The sequence below is a fragment of the Heloderma suspectum genome, chromosome 5 (assembly GCF_057233095.1).
Source record: "Heloderma suspectum isolate Gila_16-S chromosome 5, 16-S_ref, whole genome shotgun sequence".
Lineage (NCBI taxonomy): Eukaryota > Metazoa > Chordata > Lepidosauria > Squamata > Helodermatidae > Heloderma > Heloderma suspectum.
The window spans coordinates 34471267-34490734 of record NC_139462.1 but is presented as its reverse complement, the minus strand read 5'-3'; the positions used below and the strand labels follow the sequence as shown (position 1 = coordinate 34490734).

Genomic DNA, 19468 nt, shown 5'->3' with positions numbered 1-19468 from the left:
ATTCCCAGCATAGTTATTTCATTCCTTATTAATTATTGATCTCAAGTATATTTTACTGATAGACATTCATGCTCAGATGCCCAACATGTGAGGAGAGTCACCATTGTTCATTCTTGACAGTAAATATGCAGTCTTGACAGTATAGGCTTTGTTCTATAGAGTCCTGTGTTTCTATAGCAGTCATTTAATGTAGTTCTAATCTATTCAGACAATAATTACAAATTTACTGAGTTTATTTTTTTAAGTTTTAAAATATAATGATAATTTTATGAGCAAACTGTCAGGATTGATTCTGAGCGTACACAGATAGTTAACAGTTCAGATTGAGAAGGCGAACAGCGAGAACCAGGGGAGGCACCTTCCCCAGCGAGTTCAGATATGGATAGGCATGCTTTTCAGGATGCTAGCACCCAGATGACTGGGCCTGAAGCCCCCCCTTCCCTACTCCGTGAGAATCCAGGAGGAGGAGGAGAGACTAGGGCGTGACCTGAGGGTTGCTAGACTGCGGCACAGAGCAAGGCGGTAAAAGTTAGAGGCAGAGCCCAGACGGTTGACCCGGTTGGCGATGCGTGAGGGTCGACATAGGGGAGCATCACTGGATAGGAGGGGTTTCCCTCCCTAAGTTATTCTAGCCAGCGAGTCCCTGTTCAAGCTGCTAGCAACATTGCAGCTCCCATTTGGATTCCCTGCTGTTATTCCTTTGTAGCCTGAGGGTCCTCAGGGATTTGCATCTGTAATGAACCTGTTGATAGTGAATTAAAGGCATGTGAGACTGAAGCCTCCCTTCTTGTGTGTGTGCATGAGGAAGGTGGGGACCAAGGGAACGTGACACAAACTAAGTTATACATACAATAACTTTAGGAACAGAAAGGCTGCTTTATGTTCCTAAAGCAGCCCTCCCCAATCTGGTGCTGTCCTGATGTTTTGGACTATAGTGCCCAGCATTCCTGACCATTGGCCATGCTGCCTGAGGCTGATGGGAGCTCAAGTCCAAAATATCTGGAGCGCACCAGGTTGGGGAAGGCTGTCTTAAAACGACAAAGTGACTTTAGATCTGGAAGGAGTACTAAAAATAAGTATTGTTTATTTTTCAATTTTTCCCAAAATGTCAATTTTTTACCACCACCACCCCGCATCCGCCCCGGGAAAAAAAATTTTTTTTTCCCATGGCCTCCAAATATCAGGATATGTTACATCTCTAGTGGCAACCAAAGTGTACATATTGATGATCCTTTCACCACTTTCTACAAGTTTATTGTATACATGGGACATTATTACGTAGTGCAAATAGAGCTGCCAGGATGATCTCATTTCTGAATGAAGCATAACATTTAAATGCCAGTGCAATGTTATGAGACAAATGGGGATGTTACAAGTCCTATCACTTTGCCAAGCCACTTTCGCTTGACTCACACCCCCAGAGCTCTTTCTACCTGCTCCATCCCAGCTAAACCAATGGAAGTCCCTGGAACCTCTATATTCAGAGGTGGTTTACAGTCATTCATTCATTACAATTATTAATATTCCACCTTTCAGGATACAAATTCTTCAAGTAAGAATTTTATTAAGGTATATAAATACTTTGATAAAATCACAACAAACAATATTGAAATATAATAATTCATAGAAGCATAGAAAAGTGGGGTTGGAAGGGGCCTGTAAGATCATTGAGTCCAACCCCCTGCTCATTGCAGGAATCTAATTCATAAGGAACCTTCCAGGAAACAGTTGATGAAGGCCTTGTGAGAGGAAGGAGGGGCGGTCCAACTGGAGCTGGCTCCAAGTTGGTTTTCACCAGCCTCCCTCTGTCTACTGGGATCTTCCCCAGGTAATTTGTGCCCTAGATGACTGGAAGCTCCTGAACTCGGAGACTTCCGATAGTCCAATGCAGAGTGAGAGGAGTGGCAGATACGATCTTCGCCTCCCCAACCTCCCCCTGCATATTTTGCAAGATGGGCTTTTTGCCCATCTAGCTAGGACACTTCAGAGGGGGAGGGAAGGTGGCTGGCAGAGGCTCAAGATAGCCCCTATCCTGACCTCTCCTGTCCCCTCCCGGGCAACCGGAACACCCCCTTTTCCACCCACTTCACGCCACTTTGCATCTCGAAGGATACACTGAATCCAGTGCTGATTGCCTCTTTGCCCCTCCCATCATGCTTAAGGTGGTCTGTCTTCCTTTTAATTTTTTTAAGCACCTTGTCGGTTTATCCAATTAAATATTTTGTGCAATGTTGCTTTTTAAAATGAAAACCCAATTTTAAAACTGGAAGAACTACTCTGGGGAGAGGGGAAGTGGCATCAGACAGACTACCCAATCAGCACTGGTCACAAGTGGCTTCCGCTGGAAACCACCAGAACTTGTTTCTCCTTAGCTTGATCCTGCGGGGAGGATTGCATGTGGAACAAAATGGCATGAGTGTGATTTTACACAGAGGCCTGACCACTTCAGTTATGTATATCTGTATGCCCTGTAAGGTTCACAGTGTATCCTCCTGGTTTATAGTGTTGCGAGATACCACTTTTTCTATGAAATGCACTTGTAGTCTATTGAACTTTTTTTTAGTTTATTTTAAATTGGCAGGCAGGGGTGGGGGGTGGGATTTCTATCAACCCACTTCAAAGCAGTCTGCAGTGAGATGTCACACAATGATATTCACTGCACACTAATGCCTGTGATTGGTTATTTCACATTTTTGCATCCAGCCACTTACAGGAATATAGGCCCCCTGATTCAGAATGTGTTCCCTAAATAATGGTTGCAATATGCTGATGGACTAGTAATATGTGGTTTTGCGTTCCCTGAAAAAGTATCCAAAGCAGACAGCTCTTGCTAAGCCAGAAGCAAGGATCATGCTGTTGGATCTAAAAGTGTACTACCACATGTGGTAGGTTTCTATTGCTATTTGAAGGGATGTTTTTGTTTTTGTTTCTACTTCACAGTAGAGCAGCCTTCCCCAACCTGATGCCTTCCAGATTTGGACTGCAACTTCCAACATTGCTGACCATTGGCAATGCTGGCTGGACCTGATGGAAGTTGTCCAAAACATCTGGATGGCATTAGGTTGGGGAAGGCTGTGCTACAGCAGGAGTGAGCAACTTGTGGCCCTCTAGACGTTGGACTACAACTCCTATTATCCGTCACCATTTGCTATGCTGGCTAGGGCTGATGGAAGCTGAGTTTATGCAACTTCACGTACAACCAGGAGCATAAGCATTGCAATGCAACTGACCTGTTATAACACTGTATGAATTCTTGCACAAAGTCTGGTGAAAGCCTTTGCAGAACACACTGGCAATTTCTTCCACTCATGGTACCTTGGGTCCAGCCCGCTGTAATTTAGGAAGCACAAGTCTGTTTAGGAGAGGTGGCTGTTTAAAAATTATTAATTCCAAGAAATCCTGTCCTAATGCTGGTGGAAAACTTTTAAAGCAGGCAGAATATATACACCTGAAAATTTGTTAATTAGAAAATACATTTTTTGTAAATCTTAGATTGGTCAGCGTGTCAGAGGGTGTAGTGGCAGACAACAAGGATACAACTTTATCTGCAAATATGGGAAATAAGGTTAATCCCATGCATCAAACAACTCAGGTATTTGTTATTAAGATCTTTTATAACTATACTGACAGTTCACGTATTTAATGGGATACAGGCATAGGTTGTCTTGACACATCTACTTGGGATTAAGTCCCATTGAACTGCATAGGACTGTGCTGTAAAAGTATAATAAACATCATTATCCCTTCTCGCTTTCCACGTTACAACCACAACAGAAAAAATGATAAAACTGTAATGAGCTTTTATTTAGATTTTTTTTAAAATTGTATTGGTTCAGAAATAAGTTGAACTATTTCCTGCTTTCTTCACTGGTTAGGCTTTTTCAGGCCACTCCTGAAAAAGTCTAACCTGGACCCGGGGGACGTTAACAACTATAAGCCAGTGGCCAACATCTCCTTCCTGGGCAAGGTGCTGGAGCGGGTGGTTGCAGGACAACTCCAGGCAATCTTGAATGAAATGGATTATCCTGATCCTTTTCAGTCAGGCTTAAGGCCTGGTTTTGGAATGGATACTGCCTCGGTCACCCTGTGGGATAACCTCTGCTGGGAGAGGGACAGGGGGAGTATGACCCTGTTGATTCTCCTGGACCTCTCAGCAGCTTTCGATACTATCGACCATGGCATCCTTCTGGATAGATTGTCTGGGTTGGGAATTGGAGGCATTGCACTGCAGTGGTTCCGCTCCTACTTGGATGGCCGATTCCAGAAGGTGGTGCTGGGGGATTATTGCTCTGTGCCTTGGCAACTATATCATGGGGTTCCACAGGGCTCTATTTTATCCCCCATGCTGTTCAACATCTACATGAAGTCGCTAGGGGAGGTTATCCAGAGGTGTGGGTTGAGGTGCCATCAATATGTGGATGACACCCAGCTCTGCCTCTCTTTTTCATCAAGCCCAAGTCAGGCAGTGACTGTTCTGAATCAGGGCCTGGGCATGGTAATGGACTGGATGAGGGCCAATAAACTGAAGCTCAATCCAGACAAGGTGGAGGTACTGTTAGCGGGTGGTTCGTCTGCCCAGCTAGGTGATGTTCAACCAGTTCTGGAGGGGGTTGTACTCCCCCTAAAGGATCAGGTTCGTAGTTTGGGGGTGCTCTTGGACCCAGAACTGTCACTTGAGGCACAGGTGAACTCAGTGGCACAGAGCACTTTTTATCAGCTTAGGCTGGTGTACCAACTACACCTTTATCTGGACAGAGATAGCCAAGCTACAGTTATCCATGCTGTGATAACCTCTCGTCTGAATTACTGCAATGAGTTATACGTGGGGCTGCCTTTGAAAACGATCCAGAAACTTCAGCAAGTCCAAAACAGGGCAGCAAGATTGTTAACGGACTGGCCAATAACATCACATTATGCTAGTACTTTTCCAGCTGCACTGGCTGCCAGTCCATTTCTGGGCCTAATTCAGAGTGCTGGTATTAACATTTAAAGCCTTTAACGGCTTGGGGCCAGGTTATCTGAAGGAGTGTCTCCTCCCATATGTACCTGCCTAGACCCTAAGATCATCCTCAGCAGTCCTTCTCCATGAGCCCCTGCCAAAGGAAGTGAGGCGGGTGGCTACCAGGAAGAGGGCCTTTTCTGCTGTGGCACCCTGTGAAATGAGCTCCCTAGAGTGGTTCACCTGGTGCCTACCTTGTATTCTTTCTGGCACCAGGTGAAGACCTTTTTATTCTCCCAGTATTCTAGCATTTTAGCTTCTTCGTCTTTTAGCTTTGGTGTCTTAAACCTGTATTTTAAATCTCTGCATTGCTGCTATGTTTTATTCTGGTTGTATTGTTATTGTGGTTTTTAGGCTTTCATATTTATATTGTCTTTTATGCTGTGCTTTGTGGTTTTAATTTTTGTGAACCTCCCAGAGAGCTTTGGCTATTGGGCAATATAGAAGTTAATTAAATCAATAGATACTGCTATGAGGACTAGAAATTTCTTCAGTTAGTTGTGGTTCATAACTACAGCCTAAGGATCCCAGGGATTCAAATGCAAGAGAGCGCTCACCATAAAACTTCATTGCTTTTAGAGATCATTGGCTTAGATCCAGACTTAGTCGTGCTTGGAGTAAACTCATTGAAATCAATGGGACAAGTAAGTTATGACTAACCTAAGTCCTATTGACTTCAGTAAGTGAACTCTAGATATGATTAAAGCTGGATCAAACCTATTGCCATTTATGTATGAATATTTACAAGCTTTTAATGTAAGGAATAGCCATTCCAGAACAAATAGTTACTCTAGTCGCGCCTTCCCTGAGCATTGAAAAGTTTCAGGGACACAGCACTTACCCAGTTTTGGTTTCCTTTGGAAGGAGTCACTAAAGGCTTTTGAAATTTTGTAATATTTGAGTTTATTTACAAATTTGCACATTGAGCATAGGTGGAGGCACAGCTTAAACCAGAGGTGCCCAACCATTTTGGCCCAAAGACCACATTGGGGATCTCCCGGGGTGCCAGAGGCTGCACATATGCACAGAAGTGCACACACACACACACAAACACTCATTCACACACTCAGACATGCATACACTCGTACTCAGGCACTCACACATACATAAGAACACACACTCATTCACATTCCCACATATACAAACACACACACCAGATGGATTTGCTTTGCTAGCACTAGCAAGGCAAACAGTTCCCTAATGTCCAGTCTCTTAGGAGAGATTGGCAATAAGGGAAGGGATTCCTTTGTTAGCACCAGCATCAGCAAGGAAAAACCCAGGCTTTCCTTAGTTAACACGAGCACTAACAAGATAAACTCTGGGCAGGACCCCACTGCTCTGCAGTAAGGGGAGCGTTTCCCTTGCTAGCCCTAGTGCTGGCAGGGGAAATCGCAGGCTTTCTGTTGCTAGTACTAGTACTAACAATGGAAACTCTGGGCAGGATCCCCATGGCTCTGCAGCCTGCGGTTGTGCACCCCCGCTTAAACAATGAAATCCACTGCCCCACATCAGATCTCCAAACAGAGGCACCCCTGTATCCTGTGGTGCTGTTAGCTTCAGAGCACCCAAAACTCATCTCTCTAAAAACTGCAGTCTGTCTCCTTTCTTCTTTTACAACACACAGACAGACCTAGATTGCATCATCCTCAACTGTGTGTGGAACGATTTGCCTTTGCCCCATTTAGAAGATTTAAGGAAGATCCATCTTTCAAGAGCAATCAGCCAGCAATCTCCCTAACAAAAGATTACCTGGCAACTTTGCCACCAACTATTAAGGAAGTTTTAACAGTCCTTCTCAACAAGTTACTGTTGTTAGACTGTTTCTTTGTTTTAATTCAGGAGGCCAATATTGTGGATTCTGAAGATGTTCATGATAATATACAAAAAGAAGTAACTCTGCTGAACGATGGTGGACAGCAAGTGCAGGAAGCTGAGACAAAGGCACCAGGAAAATTCAGGCAAATATGCGCTTGTCCTCCACAAGGCATTGTTGCCAAAATAGTAACAAATGGTATGTAAAACAAAGGTCAAAGGCAGGAAAGCTAAGGCAAAAGTGAAGATAGCCACATTTTAGTTTCCTACAGACTATGAATATGCTTTTTATGATTTTTTTAACCTGTTCTAATGTTTCAGGATTTAAATATTTAAATATAAAAATTATCCTATCAAGCAAATCTGATATTTAAAGAATGACCAGCTTAACTTCAGATGTGAAATACTTGCCCATTTTCATTAAAAAAAAAGGGGGGGTGAATCAATTTTTGAAGATACGTGGGGGGAAATAGTTCAATTTTTTTGTCTTTGACATTGCATATGCTCTTGTAGCAGCTGTAACACCTGAGATTTTGTGTGTGTTTGTGAAGTGGAGGGTGGGGTGTTGTTTGAAAAAACCCTCATGTCAAATTGTGTCCCATGTGAAAAGGTTACATGTAGAGAGGTGGGCACTCCATAGCAGATCATATATTTTTGCTTGCAGAAGTACCACATACCCTTCTGGGGCAAATAGCAGATGCAGGGAGCAATTTTTGTCAGGACTGTGGCAGGAGAGGAAAAGGTTAAATCCCCCTCCCTGCAGGCCATGGTTCTGATGAACCCCTCCCCCCATCACAGCTGCTATTAACAGTTTAAAAACAACTGCAAGTGAAGTATTTAGCATTACTTCTAGTTTGCCCCTCAAGGCCTAACTACATGTAACACTAAATGTGTTGCTGCCAATCACATCAGTCCATTTTTTGTGCAAGGGATACAACTTTTATTGGGACTGCGATGCACAAGGAGGAGGGGGTTTACCCTTTTCTCTGCCAGCCATGGTGTCTGTGAAAACCGCCCCCTCCCCACCCTGCAGTTAGTGATAGTAAAAAAGAGGGACCCGCAGTCCCAATAAAATTTGCCCCCCCTGATGTGACTGGTAGCATTGCATTTAACGTCATGTGCAGTCAGGGCCTAAGACTTGGCTCTCGTGGAGGAAGGGCATGACAAAGTTGGAATAGTTGAGGTGGACTTACCTTGGAATGGCCAATGTGGGCTTGTTTATATAATTAACATTAGTTAACATAAAAAAGCAACCATTGCCTAAACAAACAAGGAATATCATTCTCCCAGAGTGACAATAGTAACTAAGTGCGAACAGTCTTAAGGTGGATCACCAGGAAAGATACAGCATCTGCTACTTTTCATGGCTCAGAGAATTATCTAAAGGCTCATATGGAAAGCTGGTTTGGCACAGTAACCTACATGGATGAGAGACCACATGGGAGCCATATATAAACTACTCTGAGATCGTGGGAGAAAAACAGTGATAAATCAAGTTAATCTTCAGGAGTCTGAAATCAAAGCTTTCAAAAAATTGAAATTCTTTCGAAGGCAAAAAGTCAAGATTACCAATATCCCTTCCACTTGGATCCATTAGCTCTGGTTCACTGAGCTTTTTATCCAACCCGTTATTGTTTTAATTATCATTGTATGCTCTTAAACCAGGACTTAGTGTTCCCACCCATAAGTGAGCTCCAAAAAAAGCTGTAATCTCACTGCATTTCTGCAGAATTGTTTTGAAACTGGATCATGACCAATAATATATCAGAGATGCCTTCCTCTCTAACACCTGCAAACTATAAACCCAAGAGCTTGATCTGCAGACATCAGTAGGATTCATACCTTGGCACTGGGTGGAATGTCTAAAGATCCTGGCTGAGAAGCCCTTGCAGGGGAGAGGTTAGCTGTTAAAGAAAAATTCAGGCAAATATGCGCTTGTCCTCCACAAGGCATTGTTGCCAAAATAGTAACAAATGGTATGTAAAACAAAGGTCAAAGGCAGGAAAGCTAAGGCAAAAGTGAAGATAGCCACATTTTAGTTTCCTACAGACTATGAATATGCTTTTTATGATTTTTTTAACCTGTTCTAATGTTTCAGGATTTAAATATTTAAATATAAAAATTATCCTATCAAGCAAATCTGATATTTAAAGAATGACCAGCTTAACTTCAGATGTGAAATACTTGCCCATTTTCATTAAAAAAAAAGGGGGGGTGAATCAATTTTTGAAGATACGTGGGGGGAAATAGTTCAATTTTTTTGTCTTTGACATTGCATATGCTCTTGTAGCAGCTGTAACACCTGAGATTTTGTGTGTGTTTGTGAAGTGGAGGGTGGGGTGTTGTTTGAAAAAACCCTCATGTCAAATTGTGTCCCATGTGAAAAGGTTACATGTAGAGAGGTGGGCACTCCATAGCAGATCATATATTTTTGCTTGCAGAAGTACCACATACCCTTCTGGGGCAAATAGCAGATGCAGGGAGCAATTTTTGTCAGGACTGTGGCAGGAGAGGAAAAGGTTAAATCCCCCTCCCTGCAGGCCATGGTTCTGATGAACCCCTCCCCCCATCACAGCTGCTATTAACAGTTTAAAAACAACTGCAAGTGAAGTATTTAGCATTACTTCTAGTTTGCCCCTCAAGGCCTAACTACATGTAACACTAAATGTGTTGCTGCCAATCACATCAGTCCATTTTTTGTGCAAGGGATACAACTTTTATTGGGACTGCGATGCACAAGGAGGAGGGGGTTTACCCTTTTCTCTGCCAGCCATGGTGTCTGTGAAAACCGCCCCCTCCCCACCCTGCAGTTAGTGATAGTAAAAAAGAGGGACCCGCAGTCCCAATAAAATTTGCCCCCCCTGATGTGACTGGTAGCATTGCATTTAACGTCATGTGCAGTCAGGGCCTAAGACTTGGCTCTCGTGGAGGAAGGGCATGACAAAGTTGGAATAGTTGAGGTGGACTTACCTTGGAATGGCCAATGTGGGCTTGTTTATATAATTAACATTAGTTAACATAAAAAAGCAACCATTGCCTAAACAAACAAGGAATATCATTCTCCCAGAGTGACAATAGTAACTAAGTGCGAACAGTCTTAAGGTGGATCACCAGGAAAGATACAGCATCTGCTACTTTTCATGGCTCAGAGAATTATCTAAAGGCTCATATGGAAAGCTGGTTTGGCACAGTAACCTACATGGATGAGAGACCACATGGGAGCCATATATAAACTACTCTGAGATCGTGGGAGAAAAACAGTGATAAATCAAGTTAATCTTCAGGAGTCTGAAATCAAAGCTTTCAAAAAATTGAAATTCTTTCGAAGGCAAAAAGTCAAGATTACCAATATCCCTTCCACTTGGATCCATTAGCTCTGGTTCACTGAGCTTTTTATCCAACCCGTTATTGTTTTAATTATCATTGTATGCTCTTAAACCAGGACTTAGTGTTCCCACCCATAAGTGAGCTCCAAAAAAAGCTGTAATCTCACTGCATTTCTGCAGAATTGTTTTGAAACTGGATCATGACCAATAATATATCAGAGATGCCTTCCTCTCTAACACCTGCAAACTATAAACCCAAGAGCTTGATCTGCAGACATCAGTAGGATTCATACCTTGGCACTGGGTGGAATGTCTAAAGATCCTGGCTGAGAAGCCCTTGCAGGGGAGAGGTTAGCTGTTAAAGAAAAAATATTGCATGGGTAAAGTTGGTAGCTCTCCTCCCAAGAGATGGAGAAATTTCCCTGTAGAGATTCCCAGCCTTCATGTTTGCTCAAGCACTCCTCTGTTTATTATTCTTGTTTATTGTTGACAATAATATGTATTGCTTTAAATTGTTGTGAAATATGGTATTTATTACATAGGAATAAAGGATACTTATTACAGAGTAAAGAAGAGTGAGTGTGAAAGTACCCTTGTGCCCATAAAGCTCTATAGCTACAATATTCTCCCATCAGAGGTAGGGAGCTACACTGTCTAAAGTGCCACCACCCTGGTGCAGTAGGAAACAACATGATGGAGCTGCAGAAGCCATTCAGCTCTAAAACAAGGAACAAAATTATGTGGGAGGAGACCTGGGGTGCTACCAGATAAGGCTTTTATGGTGCCATTGCCCTCCCTCATTCACGGAATGTATGGGGAGTCCAGATGATGACATCTTCAATTCATAACCCTCCCTTGTTTTCCCACCCCTTCTTCCATCTTTTCTTTTACTGTGGAAAATCCATTAAGGAGAAAAAGACAGAATAGCTGCATACTGCCTTCTCATTGGTACTGCTAGGAACTCTCTGTCTGGAAGCACCCCAGGTTCTTCTTCGTAGTCTCTGTGCATCACACACATGGGCTCTGTGCCTGCGCAGAGCCTCGATTTGGGAAATTTCTAAAGCTGAGGTAATACTAGTCTGTGTGGCCTGGATACCGCAGCATGCCTTAGTTGTACATCAGCCCATCAGATATTGCAGATTTCATGAAAACAAGTCCTAGCATTTACTGAAAGCTTCAAATAAAGTAAAGGGACAAAGTATAAGAATCTTACAAACGATGCTGCCGAAGACTGGCATTATAAGAACAAGGTCTGTTTCAACTAGTGCTCTATTGACAGATCACACTCCCCTATGAATGCTGAGGGGTGCTGCTCAAGCATTTCTGCCATTTTCTTACAGTGGCTGCGGTAGCACTGGTCTGGGCCCTGATCTGGTCTATTACGGGCCATGAGAGTCTTCCTGGTGGAAACACCTTTGGAATTTTAGTCCTCTACTGTTGTTCTGTAAGTGGTGGTCAGCTTATGGCACTAATTAAAATACCCCATCTGCCTCCACTCCCTCGCCTTCTTGGTAAGTATCACATTATCAGATAGTGTGCATCATATTGTTACATAAATTTGATTTGTTGAGATGACAGCAGACTTGTTCAAAATCAGATTATACTTCCTTCCCACTAACATGGTTCTGTGTTATGGAGGGAGCAGTCCTATGGCCACTAGACAGTGGGTAGACAACCATAGGATATCTGGTTTTCCAGGAACTGACCTTGGAGCCCGTGCTGCGAGGTCGGTTCCCAGAGAACAGACCTCTCTGCACTTCCACGCTGCCTCGGACGCAGCTTGGAACAGCCCTGTCCTCCACGCTCGCAAGAGGAGCACGGAGAGGCCAAAAGGGGGCGTTCCGGGGGGCGTTCTGGGGCAGGGAGGGTGGAAATCTAATCTGTCGTACAGCAGACTCCTCCCCAGCTCAGCTGTCCTGCAGCTAGACAGCCTCAATCAGCTGTCTAGCCGAAAATGCAGGGCAGGAGAAGCGTGGAGGGAACGATCCCCTCCGTGCTTCTCCTGCCCTGCTTTGGATAGGTGGTCGCCTCTGAGTTTGCAGGCAGACACCTATCTGAATAGGATTGCACCCTTAAAGGAGGTTCCATTGGACATAATTCTCATGTCCTGCAGGCTACTGGAATATACCAAAGAAATATCTTTAGTTATTAATAATTTATTTGTCCACCTCCCCTCGGTTGTTTTTTTTTAATGAATGTGTGTGTCATAATTCAAACATTTGAGTTTTAACCATTTGTTACCTATATTTAACTAGGAACTGATACTCTGCAGTTGCTTTCTTCTGCAACCCATAATTGGGATTGTAATTTGGCTTTTTTTTTCTTTTCCTTTTTTTGGCTAATGGACAAGGTACCTTTTAGTGCACCTTGAGTGTCTTCTCCTGTAGGTAGGAATGGTTCACAAAGCTGATATGGGACAGGTTAGGTCTCAATCTGCCAAGGACCATGTGATAGACTTGCTCTGGGCAACATCAGAGTATATCACTAAAGTTCCTGGTACTGATTCACTTCCTGGGCTGGTGAGTAATGCAAAACTCTCAAAATTACGCAGGATAGTATATACTACAAGAAGATAATTGTGGCCATATGCAGACTAAGCCAATGATGTAGTCAAATGTATGGACATGTAAATCCCATTGAATACATATATTTAAGTATCTTTCATTGAAATTGATAGAACTTGGAGGTGCCTAACATTAGCTGGACTGGGTCCCCTGTAATTGGGTATAGGGGGGATATATTTGGGCATATATCTCCTTGCATTGACTGCCGTGGTGAGGAGCAATTCCAGTAAGTGTTTTCTTTTCTTTTTCACGTTGTTGGTTAGATATCTGTTTCCATAAGTAATCAGGCAAATTCAACCTGATGCACAGTATTGGCAACAACAATACCTCAGTAATTCCTGTGTATGTCAAATAGAAAAGTGGAGAAATGAAGTGTAGCATCTACCAGACAGTCAGTTTTTCTATCAGAAAGATGAAAGCTGTTCACTCTGTCTTTCCTCCCTACCTCCGAGAGAGAGAGGGAGGTGGGAGAAAATGCATGAGTCAGGGACCACTGTAATCCTTTTCTCATAGAAACCAGCTCATCCTGAGGGCAAAATAGATATATTTTTAAGGCTTAAAAGCAGCTGCAGGAGTGGGCCTGAATTGTTAACCCTTTCCATCAAGTTATTTCCCTGATTTAAATCCCCCCTTGAAACTGTTATTAGGTGCACAGTGGGAAAAGGAAGGCACTTACAGTATCATATTAGCATTTGGAGCTAATAGCACACAAGTGCGTAACCTTCTTGGCCCTGAGAGGCACATCAGGCAGTGTGCTTGCACACACAGACAAGTCAACACACACAGTCACACACACAGGTTTTTCTTGCTAGAGCTGGTGCCAGCAAGGATCCCCCTTCCTTATTTCTGATCTCTCAGCAGACATCAGAGATAAGGGAAGGGTTTCTGTTGCTAACACTAGCAAGGAAGCTCCTTACTTATCTCCAATATCTGCTGAGAAATCAGAAATAAGGGAAGGGATTCCTTTGCTGATGCTAGCAGAGACTGGGTATAAGCAAAGGGTTTCTCTTGCTAGTACTAGAAGAGAAACCCCTCTCTTATCTCTTAGCAGAGATCAGAGAAAAGGAAGGGATTCCCTTTCTAGCACTAAAACGGAAACCCCAGGCAGAGTTGCCACAATTTTTTCAGCAGCAGCAGATGCAGGGGGATCTGGTGAGCCATCAGAAATGGCTTGGCAGGCTGCATGCAGCCCACAGGATGCAATTTTTGCACCCCTGCAATAGTAGCTTCAACAGGATTTAAGTTGGGGAAAGGATATAGGGAAAAGGGTTCAAACCCTTACTCCAGTGCCACAGTAATGATCCACATCTCACCCCTGAAAGAGAGAGAGAGAGAGAGAAGTTGAGAGAGCCAGTCATGGATCTTCTCTGTTACATGCTGTTTGGTCCTGAGAGTGATGAACATAGATTTATTTCCAAAAAGATGGCCTGTGCCAGGCCAAGGCCAAGTTAGAAGAAGAGTTGCCACCTTTGTTTCTTGACAGAGGCCCCAGTACCTTTACCAGCTGCACAACATGCAGAAATTCCATAGGTGCAGGTTACCTGACACTTCATCTCCATGATGGGAAAAGTTTAATCTATTAAATTTCTCCCTTCCATGCAGCTGTGAAAGCATAGACCACCAACTTAGAGTGGGTAAACTGGACTCTTCACTGTTCCATTGTAGTGCTTGTGAGGAGTGGGGCGGGGCAGGCAGATTGGCTTGGGGTCCCTGTGAGATCAGAAAACAGGGCTTCTGTTTGATTCTGAGGCCCAGGAGTTTGAACAATTATTCTTCAATTGATTCACTGCGTTGCTTTTTCCACTGATTTGCTGACTTTATCCATAACTTTACAAATGTTGTTGCCACCTGCGATGTAAACAAGTCATTGAGATGGCTTTCTCTGTTCCCTGTAGGGATGTTGCTTGCTGGATTCCTCATCCGAAATATTCCATTCACCAGTGAGATAGTCCATATCAATGTGAAATGGGGAGCTACCATGAGAAATATTGCCCTTTCGATTATTTTGGCCCTTGCTGGTCTTGGCCTTGACCCAAAGGTGGAGTATCAAAAGGAACTTTTTTTCTGAACCAATCTAGTGGCACAGGGCAGGTGATGTTAGTTCTGATTGTACTGGAGAGGGAAGAAAGAAGCCTCCCCCCTCTCCATGCCTATAATTCAACTTTCCCCAACCTGCTACTTGCCAGAATTATAGGAGTTGCAGTCCAGCGCATTTTGAGGGCATCAGGTTGGGGAAGGCAGGTGGTAAAAGCAGAGACTGGCTGGGAAGATGGAAGTTGTAGTCCAACACATCTGGAGATCATGAAGTTGGGAAAGGCTGCACTAGAATGAGAGTCTCTAGCTGGAATTGGTCAAAACTGAGGCTACAGCCTGGGAGGTTGCCCATGTTGCTCTCTGGGGATCTGCTGCCTTGTAGGACTACCAGTTCACCTCCGCTTATGCACTGCTTGTATATTTGTAAATAAAGACACCATAAGTCTCTCGTGGTCTCCCACCCAAAGGAATCTAAACCTTTATAGCACTGTCTGTGGAATCTCTCAGCACTAAAGGAAGTAGGGAGTGTGTAACATACACACATGTGCTGCTTTAAAAAAATGAGAAGGGTAAAGACGACAACCTGCATGATGCAAGAGGGCAGAGGCAAGATGTATCGCTGATCCACATATGCTAGCCTTGTAAATAAGCCCACAAATGTTAGTAGACTGTAAAAAAAAAAAAAAGTTTAAAGCCCAGTGGGGGCTGGCAGAGGAGGGATGTAGAGTTCTATGCTGGGTGCCGAGGAGGGGGGTTCCCTCCTAAAACAGACCAGGTATTCTATACTAGGGGCAGAGGAGGGGATAGCATTCCATCCCTCCTCTGCCAGCCTGCTTACTCATGTGCATGCAATTCTTGCTTACTATGGTTACCAGGCTAGCGCTTAAATAAAAGGTTGCACTATGCAATTTTGTAGAAAGTATGTCTGTAATGCAAATAGAGAAGCTGGGCAAATTGAAAAACCGCAGGCAAATAACTTTAAATCGTATGTCTGTCCTCGCAGTTGGAACCCATTTCTGATCTCCTGTTGTCCTGCCTCATACTCTACGTATTAGGAAATTTGAGTAGAGCATAGCCAGTCTCAAAGGGTTTTCTTCTGCCTGGCACTGAAACCACTTATTATCTTCTTTTTTCTTTTCTTTTTTGGTCTTTCAGGCTCTGAATAAGTTAAAAGGTATCTGTTTCAGACTAAGCTTGGGGCCCTGCATCATCGAAGCATGCTCAGCAGCTGTCCTGTCTCACTTTATCATGCACCTGCCATGGGAATGGGGGTTTATGTTAGGGTAAGAGGTGACTCTGCTTCCTCTTGCTTACTGGCTATGTATTTCTTCTAGCAATGCTTACACCCCAATCTTAAAGCAAATAGGCAAAACCCAGAGCCCTGCACACTCAGGGCATTTCTCTTAACATAAGAACTTAAGAAGAGCCATGCTGAATCAGACCAAGGGTCCATCTAGTCCAGCATTCTGTTCACAGCCAACCAGCTGTCTGTGGGAAACCCACAAGGAGGACATGAGTGCAATAGCACCATCTCACGCATGTTCCCCATTAACTGGTATACAGAGACCTGGTTTGCATGATCAACGGGGAAAACCATGCACTGTAGCTTGTTTCCCCCGTGCCTGCCATTTGCTTAATTACCTGCCCTGTGTTGCGGGTTGCTGTGTTGTTTGAACCTGGCATGGTGCACAATGGGGATGGCTCCGAACCCACCCCAGAATCCCTACTACGAGCCATGGGTGCATGGTTTCTCCTGCTGCAGTGGGTGGTTTCCCCTGCTGATCAGGCAAACCCAGCTAGAGGCACGCTGCCTCTAACACTGGAGTAGCATATAGCCATCAGGCCTAGTAGAAATTGATAGCCTTTATTCTCCATGAATTTCTCTAATCCCCTTTTAAAGCATCCAGGTTGGTGGCCATCACTACATCTTTTGGGTTCTTTAGTGTTAATAATAATCAAGCTCAGGAAGCCAGCTAACTTGCACTGGTGCAACTGGAAGCTCTTAGTTTTCTGCATCACATAGCCAGTCTGGTCAACAAAGGTGCATAGAAGTGTTGCATAGAAACTTAGCTTATTTGGTGAATGGCAACACTAAGAATGGAAATGCAGGGAGGCTCTCTCCATTTCTTTTTCTTTTTACAACTTGGAGTGGATGACAGTGACTATAGTATATGGAGAGGAGGGGGAAAGTATTTCACCCTGCAAATGTATTTATTGGTATAAGTTGTACACCACCTTCTCTAAAACTTACACCAAAGGCTGCTGTACACTACCTATTTATTTGGTTTCAGATTTGTTCTAGGTGCCGTGTCTCCTGCCATTGTTGTTCTTTCAATGCTGATGCTACAAGCCAGAGGATATGGTGTTGACAAAGGCATCCCAACCTTGCTAATAGCTGCTGGCAGCCTAGATGATATTGTGGCTATCACAGGCTTCAACACCTTCTTAGGCATAGCCTTTTCCACAGGTACTATAGTTACTCCATAGAACTGATGAACTACAGCATGTACCCATCCTGAGGTTGGGTAGAGGTTAAAAGTAAGGATGGGGGCAGAGTTGGAAGGGAGGGGCTAAAAATATTCCCATTAAGGATGCGGGAGGATTGTGTTCCCATATGAAGAGCTCATGCTGATGTGACCCATTTCCTCCCTAAAGAAATGTGTGCTGTCAAACAGCTAATGGTTATGAGATGCTCTCTTTGCCTGAGCCATTCTGCACCTTACACAGAATGATGAGGTAGACTGCTGCACTGTACCATTTCAGACTGTGTGTATGTGTGTGTGTGTGTGTGTGTGTGAGAGAGAGAGAGAGAGAGGTTTTTGAATGCTCCCCCACATGTAGTAAACAAGTACATCACAGACAGCTATGCTGAACTTTTTTCTTTGCTACATGTGGCGGAGCACTAAAAAATCACACACACACACACACACACACCCCAGAATTCTACTGCTGAAGTGAACTGAATTATGTCACCTAGTGCTCTGTCATGTGTAGAATGACCCTAAGACTGGAACCACATAAAGCCATACCATTTCTCACAGGCACAGCAGTCATAATATACATTGAACAGTTTATTTTGCACTTTAAAATCAGTAAAACAATCACAGCAGGAAAGCACCATTTTCTTCTTTTGCTTTTGCTGCAGTTTAGTGGCATAGCAGGGCTAAACCAGGTCCTTTCTCTGCCACCTGCTGGACAAGGAACCAATCACAACTCCTGTATATTCCCACTCAATCCAATAGATCTGGAAAAAAAACAAACCTTGAAGGACACAGATCCCATCTACATGGAGATGCTTTCCAACGTGATTCTGTTAAAAAACATGTTTCCAGCAAATCAGATTTGCTCTTTCAGTGGCACATACAGCCAGTTAAAGTGGTGCATACAAAAGAAAAAGAACCGCTTTTGCGTGGCAGAAACGCATTAGGAAACAGGTAGAGTCTCATGGCATCAACAAGTCATTAAACTTAAAAGTCCGCTGCAGTGGATAAGCAGAGATTGAAAACAAAAGGCAAAGCAATCCCCAATTCCCCACACCTCTGTCCCTTCCCATGTTGAGCAAGTACAGTTGAAGTCAATGAGATTTACTTCTGAATAGACAATTTTATCTGGCATTTTCAGCTCATTCCTCTGAGCAGAGCCATATGAGATGTGTGTTACTCACAGCTCTGGAAGTGTGAAGCAGTGAATGAGTGGAGATTTAAAAAACATGCCATACCAAACATTGGAGAGATTTAAAAAACACTGTCACTACTGACCACTGCCCAGCCTATGGCTCACTGAGAGATCAGCCCCACACCGGGAAGTGGCCACCAGCTGCAGTGTCATCCAGCCCAAACTCCTGGGTGCTGTGTCTCTGTGTGTGTAGCGGGGAGAATGAGGTATGCAGGAAAGGGCAAAAGAGATCTTCTCTTTCCCCCTCCTCAACCGCCACCCACCAATCACAAAATAGCCCAGATCAGCACAGAGAGCTGCAGTCTTTATAGGCACATTTTCAGCTAGCTTTTCCTTGAGGCAGAGAAATACAGAGAACAACAGAGAGAACCTGGAAGGGAGGAGGAGAAGCAGCATTGTAGGAATAACTTCTCTCCATCTGGGGACATCCCTTTATATTCATTAAGCCTTTGTAGATTATGCAATGGTGTGTGGAGATTTTTTTTAAAAAGAGCATCCCAAAAGCAACATGCTGACTTTTTCAGGAGTAAGCCTCATTGAAGAGAATGTGATTTACTTCTCAGTAGTCATCCATGCGAGCTAGTTGTTCCTTGAGGCAAAGAAAAAAGACAAAGGAGAGAACCTGTCTCATTCATTAAGCTTATCCCAAAGGGGTGATCATGGATCATTAACAAGCACACCAAACCCTGCCCCGCCCCGCCCCACAGTCAGCAGAGGGTGAAGCAGACAGGAAGGGTTAATTCCTTCCATTCCTGTTGGGTCCACCCTTACCTGAGCTCCTCACGGTGCTGAAACCACTTCTACTCACCCCAGAGTAGCACTGCAAGTTTACGACACACAAGTTGCAGTAAGCGGAAAATCCGTCACAAAAGGACTGTGCAAAAATGCGGATTTTATGGCAAGGAAACCTGCAGTTAATGCGGAATGGATGGAATGTCATGTGCCACAAACACCTGTGAGGCATAGTAGAACCTGAGTAAATTCCGAGTGTAGTTGGGGCCACTGTTAACTCTGCCCAATTTCTCCCTGTGTTGAAACTAGGGATGTCACAGAATTTC

The 19468-nt window shown here is 43.8% G+C and overlaps 1 protein-coding gene across 3 annotated transcripts in view; it reads left to right on the top strand.

Moving 5' to 3' along the window:
• LOC146343765 (sodium/hydrogen exchanger 9B2-like) overlaps nucleotides 1–19468 on the top strand; it is a 35154-nt gene that overhangs the window by 2279 nt on the left and 13407 nt on the right. For all 3 annotated transcript variants that reach the window (XM_084855740.1, XM_084855739.1, XM_084855738.1), the window contains exons 2-7: nucleotides 3493–3592; nucleotides 6839–7010; nucleotides 11478–11648; nucleotides 14597–14739; nucleotides 15891–16018; nucleotides 17027–17202. In XM_084855740.1, coding sequence (XP_084711866.1) covers nucleotides 3554–3592; nucleotides 6839–7010; nucleotides 11478–11648; nucleotides 14597–14739; nucleotides 15891–16018; nucleotides 17027–17202 — 829 coding nt within the window. In that variant the 5' untranslated portion in view covers nucleotides 3493–3553. The remainder of the gene's footprint in view (nucleotides 1–3492; nucleotides 3593–6838; nucleotides 7011–11477; nucleotides 11649–14596; nucleotides 14740–15890; nucleotides 16019–17026; nucleotides 17203–19468) is intronic.